General features: G+C 40.4%; 1 protein-coding gene across 4 annotated transcripts in view; it reads right to left on the reverse strand.

The window, feature by feature from the left end:
• PHF8 (PHD finger protein 8) overlaps positions 1 to 18,683 on the reverse strand; it is a 91,930-nt gene that overhangs the window by 32,984 nt on the left and 40,263 nt on the right. For 2 of the 4 annotated variants that reach the window (XM_082609023.1, XM_082609026.1), the window contains exons 9-18: positions 14,577 to 14,664; positions 14,103 to 14,209; positions 12,772 to 12,863; positions 10,169 to 10,258; positions 8,166 to 8,468; positions 7,299 to 7,402; positions 2,846 to 3,024; positions 2,466 to 2,551; positions 1,820 to 1,953; positions 905 to 1,218 (exon numbers count right to left, since the gene is read on the reverse strand). In XM_082609023.1, the coding sequence (XP_082465149.1) occupies positions 905 to 1,218; positions 1,820 to 1,953; positions 2,466 to 2,551; positions 2,846 to 3,024; positions 7,299 to 7,402; positions 8,166 to 8,468; positions 10,169 to 10,258; positions 12,772 to 12,863; positions 14,103 to 14,209; positions 14,577 to 14,664 (1,497 nt within the window). The remainder of the gene's footprint in view (positions 1 to 904; positions 1,219 to 1,819; positions 1,954 to 2,465; positions 2,552 to 2,845; positions 3,025 to 7,298; positions 7,403 to 8,165; positions 8,469 to 10,168; positions 10,259 to 12,771; positions 12,864 to 14,102; positions 14,210 to 14,576; positions 14,665 to 18,683) is intronic. The other 2 variants (XM_082609024.1, XM_082609025.1) reach the window with 2 other exon arrangements.

Consider the following 18,683-nt stretch of genomic DNA (forward strand, 5'->3'; position numbering starts at 1 on the left):
CACTAAAAATTAGAAACAACCTAAATGATAATCAGTAGGAAATAGTTAAACATATGATGCTATACCTATGCTACAGACTACTATGCAGCAGGTAGATCTCAATGCATTGATGAAGTGTATCTCTAGGTACTGATGTTGAAAGATACCCAAGTAAGTTGTAGAACCACACACACTAAACGAAACTATACCTCTATCTATTTATGTCTACGTATGGGTGTAAACACAAGAAAATAAAAGGTATATATCAAACTGATAACAAAGGTTACCTCTGGATAACCTTTCTCAGAAGGGGAAGAGTGTTAGTCAAAGGGAATTTCTGCCTTCTCTGTCTTGTTCTAATTTTGGTCAATGAGGATTAATTTTTAAAATAATATTAAAACAAAAACCTACATTAAAGTCAGCTGCACTATACAAAAAAGTGCTTTGTACATTGTAGTACTCAACAAAGTTTACTTTACAAAAAAGGAGTCATCTATTAAATGTGAAAAGCCCACCGAAAAGTCATCATAAACCTTTGCAAGGGATGAACTGAATGACACATAACACAAATGATACAGGTAATGGAAGTAAAATAGACAAGAGGGAAAAAAGAGTCACCAGCAGTGAAGATTGGACAACGCTAAAAATGGTTAATAGCTAATTATAATAGCTACCATTTTTTGAGGGCCTCCCATGAACAAGACATGGTGCCAGGTGCTCTGTGCAAGCATCATCTCTAATTCTTACATCAACCTGTGAGATATCCCCATTTTACAGATTAAGAAAATATGGCACAGAGAAACCAAGTGTCAGGCTTAAGGCCATGCCTTTGCTCACTACAGGCTGTCCTGGATTGGATTTGGGATTGAGACGGGGGCAGGGGGGAGCCCTCCTGGTCTGGACTCAAGTGCTCAGCTGCCCTTACTATACTCTGCATCCTTGAAGCATGCTCCCAAGCTGTCCTGTTCATCGAGACTGGCGTTCTCCTCCTCCTCCTCGCTCTCGGTTCTCCAGTATGCTGGCCGCTTGATGGGCCGCTTCCCTGGGATGCGCTGGGAAGCAGGACTGCTAGACACTGTGCCCAGCCCACTGCTGGAACTCCCACTGCTTCGGTCCTGCCCCCCGGTCCACCAGGCCTGCAGGCTGGAGGTAGCTGGCGAGGATGATGAGGACTGCAGGTTGGCCATGCACAGCATGCCCTGGATGGCCTCCTGAGTGCTGGGAGAGGCAGGGGCCTCGCTGCAAGGGACAGAGGAGAAATGCTGAGGGAGTTTCTCTAGTTGTCAGAGGAAATCAGTCATCAGAAGAGTCAGGGAGGAGGGACAACAGCTGCTGGGGTCAGGGTGGGAGGAAGGAGGAGAGAACCATCCCTGGCGAAAAACCAGAAACCACACTAAAGATCAAAATAGTATCAAAGACTATTTTCATAAAAAGGCCAGTCCTCCTTGACTCAAGTCTCTCCATAGACAGCAGGCAAGAAGGCAAAAAGAGGGGTGCACCTCCCTTCCTGTTCACCAATACTGCATTCTTTCCTTTTTCTTTTTTCTTAAAGCAAGGCCCAGAAAAGGCCCAGCTCTCCTTCCATGCCTCTTCTAACTTCCAAAAACCCCCAAACTTATTACCCTTGAAGTCCGTATATCCTCTCTCAGTCAGATCTTAAGTACCTCGGGACAGATTTCATGTCTACTTTATTCTTTCAGCCCAAATGCCCTGGCTAATTTTTGTCCCTTTAAATGACCCAATTAATATCTACTGATTGGTTGACCTAGCCCTTTGGGTGGCAGGTGGGGGTGTGTGTTGTCTGAACACCTAGAAAGGGGAGATCAAAGCCAGTACTCACGTGAGGGCAGCATAGTCAGGTCCCCCCACCTGCCTGCTGGCCTTGAGCAGATCAAGAATTCCACCAGCTCCACTCCCATTTCCAAGCTTGCCTTCGACCCCTTCTACCATGTCCTCATCTGTTGTATAGTCCTCCTGTTGGAGAAAAAGGATATCACCTCAGCTGCCCAGGGTTGGTCTGGTAAGGCCCCAATACAGGGTTGACAGTCTCACTCCTGATACTAATATCTTCTGAGCACCAAGTGTCTACCAAGTACTAAGCAGAATATTTGTTCTTTCATCTTAATCTCCACAGCATCTTTGTGAGGCAAGTCTAACTCCCATTTTACAGATAAGGAAACTAAGGCTCAGTGAAGTTAAATAATTTGTGTAAAGTCACAAACAGATATTCCAAATCAGATACTCTTTCTGCTACATCACACTGACTTTTATTCTACTCTATATTAAAGAATTTTTAAAATATTTCAACTAAAGTATAATCTTCCATTTATATGTTCAGGAGCACTTAGCCCACAGTCTTTTATTTTATAAATATTTTAGGAATGGAATGCATAGGATGTCTCCCCCACCCTCAACTAGAATGACAATCTGTATTCTGTCTACGTAACCAGAATGAGCAGAAGATTAGAAACAGGGCAGGCCCCTACCTCAATGTCAAACTCAACTTCTCCTGGTTCACGAACTCGGTTGGGGTCAGAGCAAGGCTTCGCACGGGGCAACTTTCGGGGAAATTCTAGAAAGCAATGGAATGCACTTATCATGAAGCTAAGATTAGCATCTGAGCCAAACACCCAGGGGAAAGAGAATAAGACTATAATTTTCCTGAAAGTAATGACCACAGACGAGTAATTTAGGGAGGTTAGGAATTAGCTTATAAATAAATCTCTAGAGCAAAGGATACATGGAAGCCTACAGAGCTGGTAAATCAGAATGTCAACAAGCTCAGGCTTAAGGTCTTGAGTCTATCAAGCGGACCAAAAACAAACTGAAATAGGCAGGGCAGGAAAGAAAAAGAACAAGTACACACTTGGTCTTATTATCAGGGTCGCCTTCTCCTTTCCCAGTCTCTCATCAATCTGCAGTTCATCATCTGAATCCAAGTCAAATTCATCCTCCATCACCTGTTCTGCCACCAGCCTAGGCTTGTCTACCTTCTTTGCGATCTTGGCTCGCCGAGACTTGGATAAGCTCTTTACCCTCTTGGCACTGGAGAGAGAGTGAAGGTGAACATAAAAACAGTCACACTCGATGGCAATTCTACCCAAATTGATCTACAGATTCAATGCAATCCTATCTAAATCCATCTAGTTTTGTAGAGATTAATAAGCTGATACTAAAATGTATATGGGCATACAAAGGACTTAACATGGCCAAAACAATTTCAAAAAAGAACAAAGTTGGAGGACTTATACTACTCAATTTCAAAATTTACTATAAAGCTACAGTAATCAAGGTAGTGTGATATTGCCATAAGGATAGACATACACATCAATGGAACAGACCTGTGAGTCTAGAACTAAACCCTTAAATTTATAGTCAGTTGATTTCTGACAAAGGTGCTTATTAGGCAATTCAGTGGAGAAAGAATAGTCTTTTCAACAAATGATGCTGAGATAAGTGGATATCACATGCAAAGAAATGAATGTGCACTCTTACCTCATATCATACACAAAAATTAACTAAAAATGGATCATAGATCTAAATGTAAAAGCTAACACTATAAAACTTCTAGAAGAAAATATAGGAAAATATCTTTGTGGCCTGAGATTAGGTAAAATTCAAAACAATTGTGCTTCAAAAGACACCATTAAGAAAATGAAAAGACAAGCCACAGACTAGGAGAAAATATTTGTAAATCATTTATCTAGAAAAGGATTTGTATCCAGAATATTTAAATAACTCTTAGAATGAAACAAAAGACAAACAAAACCAATTAAAAAATAAGCAAAAGATCTGAATAGACATTTCTCTAATGATGATATATAAATGGCTCAACATTATTAGTCATTAGGGAAATGCAAATCAAAACCACAATAAGATACCACTTTACATCCATCAGAATGGCTATAATCAAAAAGACAGACAATAACAACCATTAGCCAATATATGGAGAAACTCATAATTGCTGGTAGGAGTGTAAAATGGTACATGCTTTGGGATAAATTTTGGCAATTTCTTAAAAAGCTAAACAGAGTTGCCATATGACCCAAAATTTTACTCCTGAGAAACAAAAACACGTCCACACAAAAACTAGTACTCAAATGCTCATAGCACCATTATTCATAATAGCGAAAAAGCATAATCAATCCAAATGACCATCAACTAGTGAATGGATAAACTAAATGTGGTATATCCACACAATGAAATACTATTGAGCAATAAAAAGGAACAAATTAATGATACTTCTACATCATGGATGAACTTCAAAAACACTGTTAAGTGAAAGAAGCCAGACACAAGAGACTACATATGTATGATTCCATTTATATGAAGTGTCTAAAAAAGCAAATCCATAGAGATAGAAAGTAGATTAGTGGTTGCTTGGGCCTGGGGAAGAGAACCAGGAATGACTGTAAGTGGATATGAGGGATCTATTTGGTGTGATAGAAATGTTCCAAAATTATATTGTGGTGATGGCAGCGTATTCTTTAAATTTACTAAAAGTCATTTAATTGTACACTTAAAACAGGTTAATTGTATGGTATGTAAATTATACCTCAAAAAAGCTGTTAAAATATATAAAGGAAGTAGAAAGAACTCAAAAGTGGCTTAAATAATCCTGTTACACATGGTAAACAATATTAACCAGTAGAGACTGCTCAAATAAGCCTTATAGCTAAGAGAAACAAGTTTCTGGTAAATCAGTACACTTGACACATTCAGCAAATAGTCATTTGGTGAACTTGATTTTAGTGAATTAGCTGTTTTCTACCTCATAGGGTTGCTGGGAGGATTAACGAGCTAATGTAGAGACTGACACGTGGCAAGTGGCCCAATGGTAGCTAATCTTATAGTTCTCTGGGCCTCACTTTCCCACGTTAGTAAAATGGGGATAACAACACTTACCCTCAGGGTTGTTGTGAGGACTAAATAAAATAATGTATGTAAATGGCTAAGATAGAGTCTGACACAGAGCAGGTGCTCAATAAATGGTAGCTATTTAACCTTGATCTTTTATTAACTTCTAATAATGAAAAATCTCAAACATATATAAAATATTAAAAACTCCCATGTACCTATGACCCAGCTAAGTTTTAGCAATTATCAACACACAGCCAATCTTGTTTCCTCTACACCTCAGTCCCCACAAAACATGGCATTATTCTGGAGAAAAGACCAGATATAATATCATATTGTCTATAAATATTTCTATACCTTGACTCCCTAGGTTCACTTAGCAGCAGCCTCTGGCAGGTGCAAGAAGGTAATAGAAGCAGCACAAGAAAGACTGGTGAGGAAGGGAAAAATGTCTCATTGTGTCCTCAATAGCCATTATAGGCTGGACCCTTCGGACTCTTATTAATTTTCTCTACCCCAGCAGACCAACCATGGGTTCTAGACAAAGGCAATGCTCAACAGTCTCTATAATCTTATTCTTCAGTAACTATGTTCTCAAATAACAAAGATAGCTCTGCTGCTTTCAGAATCTGCCCTGCCCTCCCACTCCCTTTTCCCTTATTTCCCAGCCAGGTAGACCTACTACCTTGGGATCTGAAAACAATCTTTTCCTACAAAAAGGCTGTTAAGGTATCCTTGTCGCTTATGTTCCTACACTGTTCATACTCTGTACTTAACTCTTGACTGCTCCTGTCTGGTGTTCTGAGTGTCCAGATGGTAACTTTTACTGTCTTCCTTTGCCTCCCTACATGTTTGAGGGTTTCTGATGACCTACTTAGCTTCTGGCCATACCCACAACCATCATCATCACCACTACCACCATCACCTTTCATCTTCAACTTCATCATCATATTCATAAGAGCGACCATTTATCAAGCATTTACTATGTGCCAGAACCTGTGACAGGCACTTTACATGCATTACTTCATTTAGTCCTCCAACAACCCTAAGGTTAGTTTTATCTATAGAATAGATAAAATGAGGACAGAGAAGTGCAGATACGTTAATTAGCTTGTCAAGGTCACATAGCGAATACGTGACAGAGCAGGGATTCAAATTCGGGATTGTCTGATTCCCAAGCTGGAGCTTTTTGCCAAGATGTGCTTTTATTTTATTCTTTTAGAAAACATTCTGTTAAAAATTATTTTAGGGCTTCCCTGCTGGCACAGTGGTTGAGAGTCCGCCTGCCGATGCAGGGGACACGGGTTCGTGCCCTGGTCTGGGAAGATCCTACATGCCGCAGAGCGGCTAGGCCCGTGAGCCATGGCTGCTAAGCCTGTGCTCTGCAACGGGAGAGGCCACAACAGTGAGAGGCCCGCGTACCGCAAAAAAAAAAAAAAAAAATATTTTAAGAAAAGTAATATGTGCTCACTGTATAAAATTCAAATGCTTTTGAAGTGAAAATTTCCTCTCTTGCTTCCCCTATTCTACTTTCCAGAGATAACTACTGTTACAAGTTTGGTGTGACAAGTATAAAATATGTGACAAATATATTTATTTGCATGAATGTGTATAAACATGTCTGGAAGGAAATCGTTGACATTGGTTTTCCATGCGGAGGGGAACTTGGGAACAGAGAGGAGTGGGAGCAAAATTTTTCACTATGTATTCTTTCACACTTTTTGAATTTTAAACCGCATAAATTAAATTTTAAACCTCTTCAAAAAGGTTAAGTTAAAGGAAAAGGTGTGTATGTTGCTTTTTTACACAAACACACACACATATGTGCATACGTGCTTTTTTTAAAAGTTAAAATGAACTATTCCTATATATTATCTTGCAACCTGATTTTTTCACTTAAAATATATCTTGGAAATCTTTTCACGTCAGTAGATAGTAAACTCATTCTTTTTAAGTTACAAAGCATTCTATTCCATAGATGTACCATAATTTATTTATCCAACCTTTATTGATGAACGTTTCCAATTGCTTACTATTACAAACAATGATACAGTGACTACTAAATATTTCTCTTTACACACCTGTGCAAATATTTCTGCAAAATAAGTTCCTAAAAACTGAATTGCAAAAGGTATATAAAAAACTAATGCTCTTAACCAGTATGCTGTACTACCTCCTATTCCCACCAACAGTTCTGATCCACTGACTTGCTGAAATTTCTAGAACTTATACAAGATTTTTCTCAGGACTGCCAATTAGTTCCAGACCTCTCCCCCTTCCCACCCCCAATACCACCGTGGTTCTCTGTACTAAGGAATGTTATCTGATAATATCTGGTTATTTCCCCAAGCACAGTCCCTCCCTCACCCATGTCCCAGCCCCAGGTCCCAATTCCATGCCTTGTCTTAGTGGCATATTGCCACCAACAATCCCAGCATCTCTGCTTCTTCTCCCCACCTCACCTGCCATTAGACATCAACAGGGCCAGCGGGACCTCATTCCCATCAAGGTCCAAGTCTGGCGAGTCATCATCTGAGTCATTCAAGCAGGTACCAGTGATGTTGAACTGTAGGAGGAGGAGGCTCAGTTGTCACCTGTCTGGAACTCCCATGTGAATCAGAATGACCAGTTCCCTCTGGTTTCACTGGTTGAGTTCACTGTCAAAACCACCTGAACCAAGGCCTTCTGCTATGCTGTCCCCCCACCCCCAACCCAAATGATCACAGGAGCAGAAGGCTGAGAATGTATGGCTGGCTCAGGGGAAACCTATCAATCTTGCAAAACATGTTCCCTAAAAAGAGGTGGAGCATCTTCACATGCCTATGGAGGGCGCCACAATCTTGAAGCAAGGTGGAGCCCTGGAGGAGGGCTTTTCTCAAGAACCTGTTCAAGATTCCAACCTGCCACTCGTATACCATGCTCTCAAATGTCATTCCCATCCCAGCATTTCAAGATTCATCTCAAGTGTCACGTTTACTGAGAAGAGCTCCTGACCATCGCCCCTACCCAGATAGAATCATCCCCTCCCATGTCTCAGGGTACCACACGCACCCTTGATCGTGGCATCCACAACACTTCATTGCACTCATTTCTTTTTATGCCTATCTTTCTCACTAGCCTGTCAGCCTCTTGAGGGTTATGTCCACAGCACCTATCACAGTGCCCAGCATAGACAAGATCTCAATAAATGCCTGTTAAATGAGTGGGACTGGTAGCCAAACACCAGGGGCCCTAAGGGAGGTGGGAGGACAGGAGAGCCTATCCTTTTTATACCCTGCTCTTCCAAGGGACCCAAAAGGGTTGGGCTGAACCCAAGGGCCAGCACCCACCTTTGCTTTCTGGGAACAGCCTGTCTTCAGTGCCTGATGACTGTATGTGTCCATGAGATTATAGCTCAATTGGCCAGCAGGCCCCAAGGCTGAGCTCTCCTTGCCCTTTCGCTCTGCCTTCTTGAAGAATTCCTTGGGCTTCAGGCCTTTCTTCTTTGAACCACTTTTGGAGGGCAGTGACAGCCTGGACATGGATACTGAAGTGGAATGGGCTGGCCTGGTTAAGGGAATGGAGCCGGCTGGGAAGATCCTCTGCAGCCCAAAGATATTGCTTGTCTTCCCAACGTTCTGTTGGAAGATATCCTACAAGAGTGTTAGTACATGAGGGGGTTAGAGCTTACTCAAGGGTTCACTCTGCACTAAGAGCAGAGGTCTGTTCATGGCACTGGCAGTACTGCCATGAAGGGGCTTAAAGATGCTCCACATATGCACTTATGCACACCCTAGTTTTGGCACAATAAGTCATCAAGAATTTACTGGGTGGCATTTCTTTACCCAGCCATTGACGAGTAAGGAGAAGACGAGCAGAGGAAAAGCTCAGCACTACTGTCAAAACCGGAGAGGAAAAGACTCCAAGAGCAGCTGACATGAGACAGAAAATAACTGAGTACTAAAATGTGTGGTTCCAACTCTAAGGACCACAGGATTTGAGAGCAGGAGAGAGGTTCTAGTCCTAATTCTACTAGCCTCCCACCTTCATCTTAGTCATAGCAGTTATGCTTTGATTGATTGTATATATTGAGCTTCCACATTAAGATTTCATTTGAAAAAAAGGATTTCATTGCTTCAAAACATTTGAAAGCCAATGAAAAAGATATGATCCATCTCTTAAGCCCTCTTCCAACCAGCCCAAAGTTCTGTGTATATAAAACTGGTTTAAGTGGGAAGAGCCAGAGAAAAGGTAGGCCTAAAACCCTGAAGGATTCTGACAGATGGAAGTGGTGGAAAATGAGGTAGGAGGTGGACAATGTAAGCTATGGTGTAGGCAGTGAAACATGCTGCAGGAGGTGAGGCTAGAACCCCAACTTCCCAGTAGCTCACTCTGACCACCCTTCAGCACAGATTTAGTGCCTATATCCTGGGCACTAAATGGAACCTTACAGCTTCTGAGCTAAAGGAAAGTTGAAACTTCCTCAAATCCAGTTCTCCTCTGGTGCCTCTGCTACTTCACCAGCCCACACTGAGTTCTCTCTTTGCTGTAGTCTATTAATAACAATGGCTCACATTTATTGAGTACTTACTCTGCCAGGCACTGTGCGAGGGGCTCTATATACATTAGCTCTTAATCATAACAAAACTCTGAAAAGGTGGTGTTATCCCCACTTTACAGATAAGGATACTGAGGCTCTGAAAGGCTTGCAAATGACAGAGCAGGAACCAGAACCCAAGTTTCTCTGAGTCTCTTACCACTGCACCTTACTGTCTCGTGGTATATGCCACCTGTTGAAACATGGCTTTGTAATCATCTTCAACCCGGGAGAACTGTCATTTTGTAGAATGTAGAGACTGAGTCAAAATATTAATAACAACAACTACTACTACTACTACTATGACCTCTGCCACCCACGACCACCATGACCCACCAGCAGAATTTACTGAGCACCTACTGTGTGCCAAGCCCTATACTTAGTGCTCAACCTGTATTATTTTACTCAATCCTCTTAATAATCCCTCAGTAGTTATTAGTTATCCCCACTTTAGACATGAGGAAACTGAGGCTCAGACAGGTTAACTTTCCTCAGGTTCCTCTACTAGATTGTGAGTTCTTTGTGGGCAGGCACTGTATTATTTCTGTATCCTAAGCACCTAGCCCAACGTGTGGCACACTTGAGGCGCATAATAATTATCTGAATGAATGAATAAATGAATGAATGAATAGGGTACTTGGCGGGGTCTTCCCAATCCTTCCCCTGAGCTCTCATTCATGCCAACTGCAAAAGCCTGACCTGCCACTTGAGCCTTGAGCCCTTCCCAAACGCCTCCCCTGCTCCCATGCTTCTTACTTCCACCAGGCGAATCTCCCTAGCCAGATCTTTAATGAGCTGTACGGTCCTCACTGTCTCCGGGATCTCATCCTCGTGGTCTGGCAGAGCCTGTCAAACAAAAGGCATGAGGAATAGATCCACACATAAATGAACAACTGATTTTCAACAAAGTTACCAAGGCAATTCAATGGAGAAAGGGTAGTCTCTTTAACAAATGGTACTAGACCGATCAGATACCCACATGCAAAAAAAGAACTTCATTCCATATCTTGCACCAGACACACACACAGACTCACAATGGATCACAGACCTAAATGTCAAATCTAAAACTATAAACCTTTTAGAAGGAAACAGAGGAGAAAATCGTTGGGACCTTGGGTTAGGCAAAGATTTCTTAGGACATAAAAAGTATGAACCATAAAAGAAAAAACGGATAAATTAGACTTATTAAAAAATAAAAACTTCTCTTAGAAAAACACTGTTAAGACAAACCACTGACTGGGAGGAAATATTTGCAAAACATATATCTAATAAAATAAAGGACAGTGTCAAGAGGTGTGAGGAACTTAGTTGTGGCTTGAACCACACCCCTCAGAAAGTCAAGAACATCAGCAAGATCCCTGGGAACAACCCAGCCTCTCCACTTGTGAGGACAGAACTCAATGTTGAGCAGCTACAAGCCCACAGCTAGCCCAACAGCAACCCAGGGAGAGACCTATTGATTGTCTCTCTTTTAATTCATTTGCAATCTTATTTATCAATACATCTCTATGCAGACAGACAGCTCAAACTTTTCCTCTGTGACTTCTTCCACCAGTTTTGACTTGAATTCTGTATCCAGAGGACTGATAAAAATTCCTCAGCATTTCCTCCTTGCTTCCCATGGTTTGATTCCTTTAACTCTTTTAATCCATCTGGAATTTATTTTGGTGGCTGGGCAGTGATGGGGGCTGAGAACCCATGTGACCCAGCTGGATAACCTTGACAGCTCTCTCCTCCCAGCCCAGGGGCTCTGGAAGGGTGAAGGAGCAACTCCTTCTCTTCACAAAAGAGAAGTTGTCTGCACTTCACAAAAGACTTCTCCCATGAGTGTGGGCTCCTCAGTTCTGTGTCCTACTCTCTTCCAGCTCCCTTTGGTCACACTGTTTGGGGCCATCCCTTGGTCCCTGAGGCCATCCTGGCTCAGGACATGAGTGCTTAGGACCTACCCACCTCCCTCCCTTTTGGTGTTCCTGGGACAGAGTCACTCTGAAGTTCACTTCGTGGGAGGGTCAGGTGTGGATGCAGAGTCAGAGATGAAACCCAAGGTAGCCACACCTGAGGGATGTGGCAAAACAGAATCGAAGGCTAAGGCCCAGGTGCAGTTGAGTCCAGGGAGCAAAAGGCCCAAAACATGAAGTCCAAGGATACCTGGGGGGAAGGCTGTCAACAGGAAATGGGGAGATTGTGCACATTTAAGCCTGCAGTGGCTGAAAAGTCTCCTCAGGCTACTGTATGCAGGGGAAGGAATCTACAAAGAGTATCAGAAGCATAAAAGAGTATATTGATATTTCCTTTTTTTGCACTTCTTAAAATTGGTTTTTAAATAAATTCAACATTTTGAGTAGGTAATCCATTCACGTAGTTCAAAAATCAAACAATATAGAAAGATATATATTGAAAAGCCTCAGTATATATCTGACCCTGCCATCAGCTCCCCTAGCCCACCCCAACAGGTAACCACTTTTATTAGTTTCTTCTGCATCCCTCCAGATTGTGTCTTCAGTCAAATACAAGCACATACAAATATAATTCTTCTTTTCCCCCCTTTTACACATAAGGTAGCGCACTATACACATAGTTCTACACTTTTACATGATAAATTCTGGAGATCTTTCCAAATCAGTACATAAAGAGCTTTCTTAATCTCTTTTAGAGCTGTTTAGTATTCAATTGGATAGATGGATATTGGTATAATCCTAAAAAGCCATTTTGTCAGTATACATCAAGAGTCTTACATTTTTTCACATACTTTGATCTAGTGATCGCTCTTCTAAAAATCTATCCTGAAGAAACAATCAAGAGATGAGGAACAAAGACTAATGCAAACAGCTATTTACTGCATGATTTTCTAGAACTATCTCCCAAATAAATAAATAAGCAACAATAAACAAGTGGTTAGGTAAGGATGGTACATCCCTGCAAAAGAATATCATGTAACTATTAATGTTTGTGGAGAACTCTGGTGACACAGAAAAATTAAGATAAGCCAACCAATTCAGATACAAAATTATATGTACAGGGTGAGAGCAATCATGTTTTAAAAATGAATATTAAAAAAACAAAAGAAAGTATACCCAAATGTTAATGTTTATTCCCCGAGTTAAAATTACAGGTGAAGTTTTTCCTTCTTTACACTCTTCTGTATTTTTCTAATTCTCTACAGTAAGCATGTATTAATTTTTATAATCAGAAAGAAAGGTTTAAAAATATAATCCAAGGAGTCCTAGCCCAGTCCTCTACTCTAATCCTAGGAGCCCATAAACCTCCCTAGTTTCCTCCATGTTCCCAGAGGATCTTCCCAAAGCCAGTCCCTGCTGAGAGTAGACCTCTAAAGTAGGTAGAGAAATAAGTATATTTACTTCTTTCCTTGTCCAGGCTCTAAAGGCCAAGTTCAGGGCTTTACCACCATGGACCAGGTAGGAGGCAGGGTGTCTCCTGTTTTCTCGCAAACCTAAAGGGGGAAAGAGGAAGGTAGAGTGTCAAAGAAGCCATGCAGGGAAGTGAAGGACTTGTTAGTTTTTTTCAGGCAACCAGAGAAAATGCTCAAGGTTCTGAGCACAACTCCAGATCTCAGTTCTTATAATGGTGTTCATTTTATGACTACCTTGACGTCTACTATCTCATTTAATCCTATACCCAACCCTATAAGCCAAATATCATTATCTTCATTTTATAGTTCAGGAAATGAGGCTCAGAGAGGCAGAGAGACAACCAAAGGCCACACCTGGTAAGTGCCAAAGCCAAGATTGAAACCTCATCTGTCTAAATCTGAGGCCTGTGCTCCTTCTACACTACTCTGCCTCTTGGGTTTCAAAATGTGAACACTCAGGACAACTGCCACCTACACAGATCTGAAGAGCCATTAATGCCTTGTTCTGAGTTACTCCAGGAGGAGGTTATAACAAACATCCAGATTTAGGCTCAGTAAAGAATTTTCTACTGAACTAAGCTGTTCAGAACAGAAAATAATAAGCAGTTAGTCATCCAGCCTCTGAATGAACACTTAAGTGATGGTCTGCCTAGATGGCAGAATAAGGGATTGAGGTACTGCATAAGAGACTGTACTCATTGGCCTCTGAGGTTCTTTGTAACTCTTCCTGGCCAAGTCACCTTGAAGAATCTCAGGTCTCAGTAAGGGAGCCACTCTATTTCCAAGCAGACCAGGAAAGAGGAAACCCAGCAGGTTGGCTTCTACCTGGGCTGATACCCAGGAACCAAGCCAATGATGGGTAGTCAGGACTGGGCCTTGTCCCCAGGGGAAGCACGTCCAGGGAACCCTGACACTATACCGATTGAGTTTCTTACTTTAATTGGCAGGAAATAGGAATAATTTCACTGTGATCCAATTTTCTCAGTCCCCTTTGCTAAATAAAAAAGTTAAAATCCATGCCCTACCCTACATTACGATTAGTAAAAAAGCCAATTTCAAAAGATCACATCCTTTGATTCCATTTTTATAGCATTCTTGAAATGACAAAATTACAGAGATGAAAAAGAGATCAGTGGTTTCCTGAAGTTATGGACAGTTCAGGGGGAGAGAGTGGGTGAGGTTATAAAAGGGTAACACTACAGAGATCTTTGTGGTGATGGGTACTGTATCTTGATTTGAGGTGATGGTTATGTGCACATGTGCACACACACATGGTCAGGGCAGCAGGGCAAAAAGGACAGTTGGCAAAGGGCTCCATACCTCGAAAGATGTCCAGGATATGCTTTCCCACATACCAACAGATGGTCTCAAAGTTGGGGAACTTGAAGAGGTCTGCTGTGCTCAACCGCTTCTCAATCTCATAGGCTCTGGAGGAAGTGGGCACAACAGTAACAATGATAACAAGGACCCTGTTGACTGGGCACCTACTATGTATCAGGTATTGCTCTGGATGCTCTGTATCCATTATCTCTAATCCTCACAACTACCCTCTAAGACCTTACAGAGGGTTAGGAAACTTGGGCTCAAAGATTATGTGACTTGACAAAATTCACATAACTACTAAGTGAGGAAGAGGTATTCATCTTCAGACTGAACATCATCAGAAACCAGTATCCATTCCTTTCTGATCATCTTGCCTCCCTTCTATGCTGCACTCCTCACAATAGCAGAGAACTCAAGGACTCTAGCAGATGGGAATGGCCAACTCGGGATCACCAGAGCTTCAGGACTCACTTGAGCTGCATTTCAATGTTAAGGCTGTGTAAGAAGTTCCCTCCAAAGGCAAGGCAGTCCACGGGGGTCAGCACAGCATGGATCCATCCTGCAGTGTAACAAGGCAAAAAACATAGCTGGCAGAGGGCCTTTCTTCTTTGGACATCACCACTGCCCACTCAGCTCAAACACATCTCCTTAGACCAGCCAGCCTGGCAGTAATTCAGAACATTCTAGCTTCCTCCACTCTCCCAACGCCCATCCTAGCCAAGTCTGCCATCATTATAACCCTGAACTGCGCCAACCTATGGGGTTAATAAACTCCTACTTCCCTTCTCTGCACTTCAAAATCTCTTCGTTGCCTCACCCATCCTCTGTCTTATTGCTAAGAAAGGCATCACCTCCTTGCCATGACTACCCGTTCTAACTCTGTGCTAGGTAAAACGAAGAGCTTTTGTGTTAGATAGACCTGGGCTCAAATCTTGCCGTTTCCTATAGCTAAATATCCACTTTACACGTTGGTTGTGGAGGATGTACCTAGTTGAAACTAAATTATTTTCCTTGCCCTTGACCCTATACTGCCTTCTGGGATCTTCTGATTTTTCTTCTTACATCTCTCTCATATTCATCTCCCCTTCTTCATCCATCCATCCTACTAATGGCTTGGCTCAGATCCATCATTATCTCTCACCTACGCTATTTGCAACAGCCTACAAACTGGCTCCTCTAACACCAGTGGTTCTTTAAGGTGTGATCCAGGGAATCCTGGGGCTCCTTGAGACTCTTTCAGAGTATATGCATATGCATGGTCAAAACTATGTTCATGATAATACTAAGATGTTATTTGTCTTTTTAACCCTCAGTATACAGTGGAGTTTTTCAAGGGGTACATGACATGATATCACAACACACAGAAGCAGATTTGAGGACACAAGTTTTCTGCTAACCCAAATATTAAACAGATTTGCAGAAATGTAAATGTCAATCTTTTCACTAAATTTTTTTAGTTTGAAAATAGTTATTTTCCATAAAAATTGTTACTTATGCTAACATGTAATGGGCTTATTCTTGTTTTTTCCTCAATGAACTAATAAATATCTTTAAATTCTCAGTTTTAATTTATAATATGGTAAATATTAATAAATATAAACCATATAAATAAAAGCTCTTTGGGGTCCTCAATAATATTTAAGGGTATAAAGAGGTCCAGAGTCCAAAGTGTTTGTAAACCACTGGTCCACACCAATCTCAACCTCTGAAGTCCATCCTCCACATCTCAACCCTAAGTGGTATATCTGAAATGCAAATCTGCCCATGTCACCTCTTGCTTGAAACTCTTCAATGAAATGTACATCCACAGAAGAATAGATAAACTGCTGTATACTCATACAATGGAATACTAGAAAGCAAGTGAAATGAATGAACAATAGCCACATGTATCAACATGGATCTCACAATCATAATGTTCAGAGAAAAAAGTTGAGAAAAATACATCTAATATGATTCCATTTATATAACATTCAAAAACATGTAAAATAATACTATATACTGCTTACTAAGGCATACCTATGTAATAAAGGAATAAAAATGCATGAGAATGATATCATCAACTTCAGGACAACAGCTAGCTCTGAGAGGGCAGAATGGGAATGTAATTGAGGAGAGGTATATACAAGGCTTCAAATATGTTTGTAATATGTTATATTTTTAGTTGAGTTATAAACACATAAATGTTCATTATATTATTCTTTATATCTTTTGCTCCATCTGAAATATTTCATTAGAAATTAAATAAACAAATAAATCTTCAGTAGTCCCCAGTTGCCTCTGAAGTAAGTTCAGCCTGCCAACCTTTTCAGCTTCATCTGCTCCCAGCCCTTGGTCTTTAGGCTCCAGTATCCATAAACTGCTTCAAACATCTTTGCTTTGTTTATGCCTTTCCCTTTATCTGAGAGGACTTTCCTGCCTTTCTTTCCTTGGTCAGTCTATTTACTCTTCAGGTGTCACTCTTCTGAGAAGATTTTTACAAACCTCTGGCCAGACTAAGTGCTCTTCTCTGTGCTCCCAAAACTTCTGGTGAATACCTCTATTGTGTCGATTAGAATATTATACTGAAATGGCCTATCCATCTTCTATCTCTAGCACCTAGCCCAATGTTGGGGCAGACAGTAGACATGAAATGCTCGTGGAACTAAGTAGACTGCACCCAGTTTCTGGGAATTTCTACCAAGATGCAAATGAATCCAACTCAAATCTCTGGTAGACAAATTCAATTCACCAGTTACCAAGTGCCCAGTGTACAAAAAAAAAAAAAAATCATGTGAGACCCAGCAAAAAAATTCAAAGATGGGTGAATAAATGCATGGGAATAGAAAACTATAAAAGAGAAAAGCAGATGGGTATGGGAGTAGGAGGAGGGGGGCATGACTTGCCTCATCATATATTAAACATTCTATAAAACCAATGTAATCAAATCAATATGATATTGATATATGAATAGACAAACAGATCTGAGTAACAGAAAAGAAAATCCAGAATTATACAATATAATGTTAGACAAAGATGTTAGAATTATATGACACGAGTTTTAAAGGAGTCATCATAAAAATGCTTCAACAAACAATTACAAGCATGCTGGAAACAAACAAACAAAAGAAAGAGAAGCTATAAATAAGAAACAAGTACAAATTATAGAACTAAAAAATACTACATCTGAAATATATAATGAAACAATGGACTCAACAGAAGAATGGAGACAATGGAGAAAAGAATCAGAGAATTTGAAAACAGAACAATAGAAAGCACCCAATATGAACAAGAGAGAAGAAATAGACTGAGAGAAAAATAAACTCAGGAACCCAACAAGGACCAACTGTATAGCACAGGGAACTATATTCAATATCTTGTAATAACCTATAATAGAAAATAATCTGAAAAAAGATAGATACTATATATATAACTGAGTCTCTTTTTGCCGTATACCTGAATCACTGTAAATCAACTATATGCCAGTAAAAATAAAAAAAGACACAAAAAAATAAAGAACCATGCAATGGTACAGAAAAAAAACCCTCAGGAACCTGTGGGACTACAGCAAAATGTGTTATATTCATATAATCAAAGACCCAGAAGAAAAGTTAGAGTGAGGGAATGAAAAAGTATTTGAAGAAATAATACCTAAAAATTTCACTAATGTGGCAAAAGACATAAGCCTACACATTCAAGAAGCTCGATGAACATATACAGTATAAACCCAAAGAAATCCACACCAAGACACATTATAGTCAAACTGCTGGAAAACTAAATAAAAAAGAAAAAATATTGGAAGTAGCAAGAAATGACACATACAGGGAGAAAAACAATTTAAAGGGTAGCCAAAATCTTATCAGAAACCACAGAAGCCAGAAGGAAGCAGCACAACATTCAAGTGCTGAAAGAAAATATCGACCCAGATTTCTACACCCAGCAAAAATACCCTTCAGGAGTGAAAGGGAAATCAAGAGATTTACAGATGAAGGAAAACTAACAGAATCTGTTGCCAGCAGACCTACCCTGAAACTCTAAACAGAGAGGAAATGATAAGAGAAGGAATCTTGGAACACCAGAAAGGAAGAACAATGGAAGAGTAAAAATACAGGTAAATACAATAGACTTTCCTGCTCTTGGGTATTCTAAATTATGTTTGACAGCTGAAACAAAAATTAAAACACTATGTGACATGGCTCTAATGTATGCAGAGGAAATATTTAAGACAAATACATTACATATGGTAAGGGTAAAGAGATGTGAAAAGAGGTAAGGTTTCAACTCTTTCTTCAAACTTGTAAAATGTCAATACTAGTAGACTGTCATAAGATAGATATATATGTATATATAAATATACACATATATGCAGAAAATTATAAGACACTGATGAAAGAAATTAAAGATGATACAAATAGACGGAGAGATATACCATGTTCTTGGATTGGAAGAATCAACACTGTGAAAATGACTCTACTACCCAAAGCAATCTACAGATTCAATGCAATCCCTATCAAACTACCACTGGCATTTTTCACAGAACTAGAACAAAAAATTTCACAATTTGTATGGAAACACAAAAGACCCCAAATAGCCAAAGCAATC

The sequence above is a fragment of the Mesoplodon mirus genome (assembly GCF_964341445.2).
Source record: "Mesoplodon mirus genome assembly, chromosome: X".
Classification (NCBI taxonomy): domain Eukaryota; kingdom Metazoa; phylum Chordata; class Mammalia; order Artiodactyla; family Ziphiidae; genus Mesoplodon; species Mesoplodon mirus.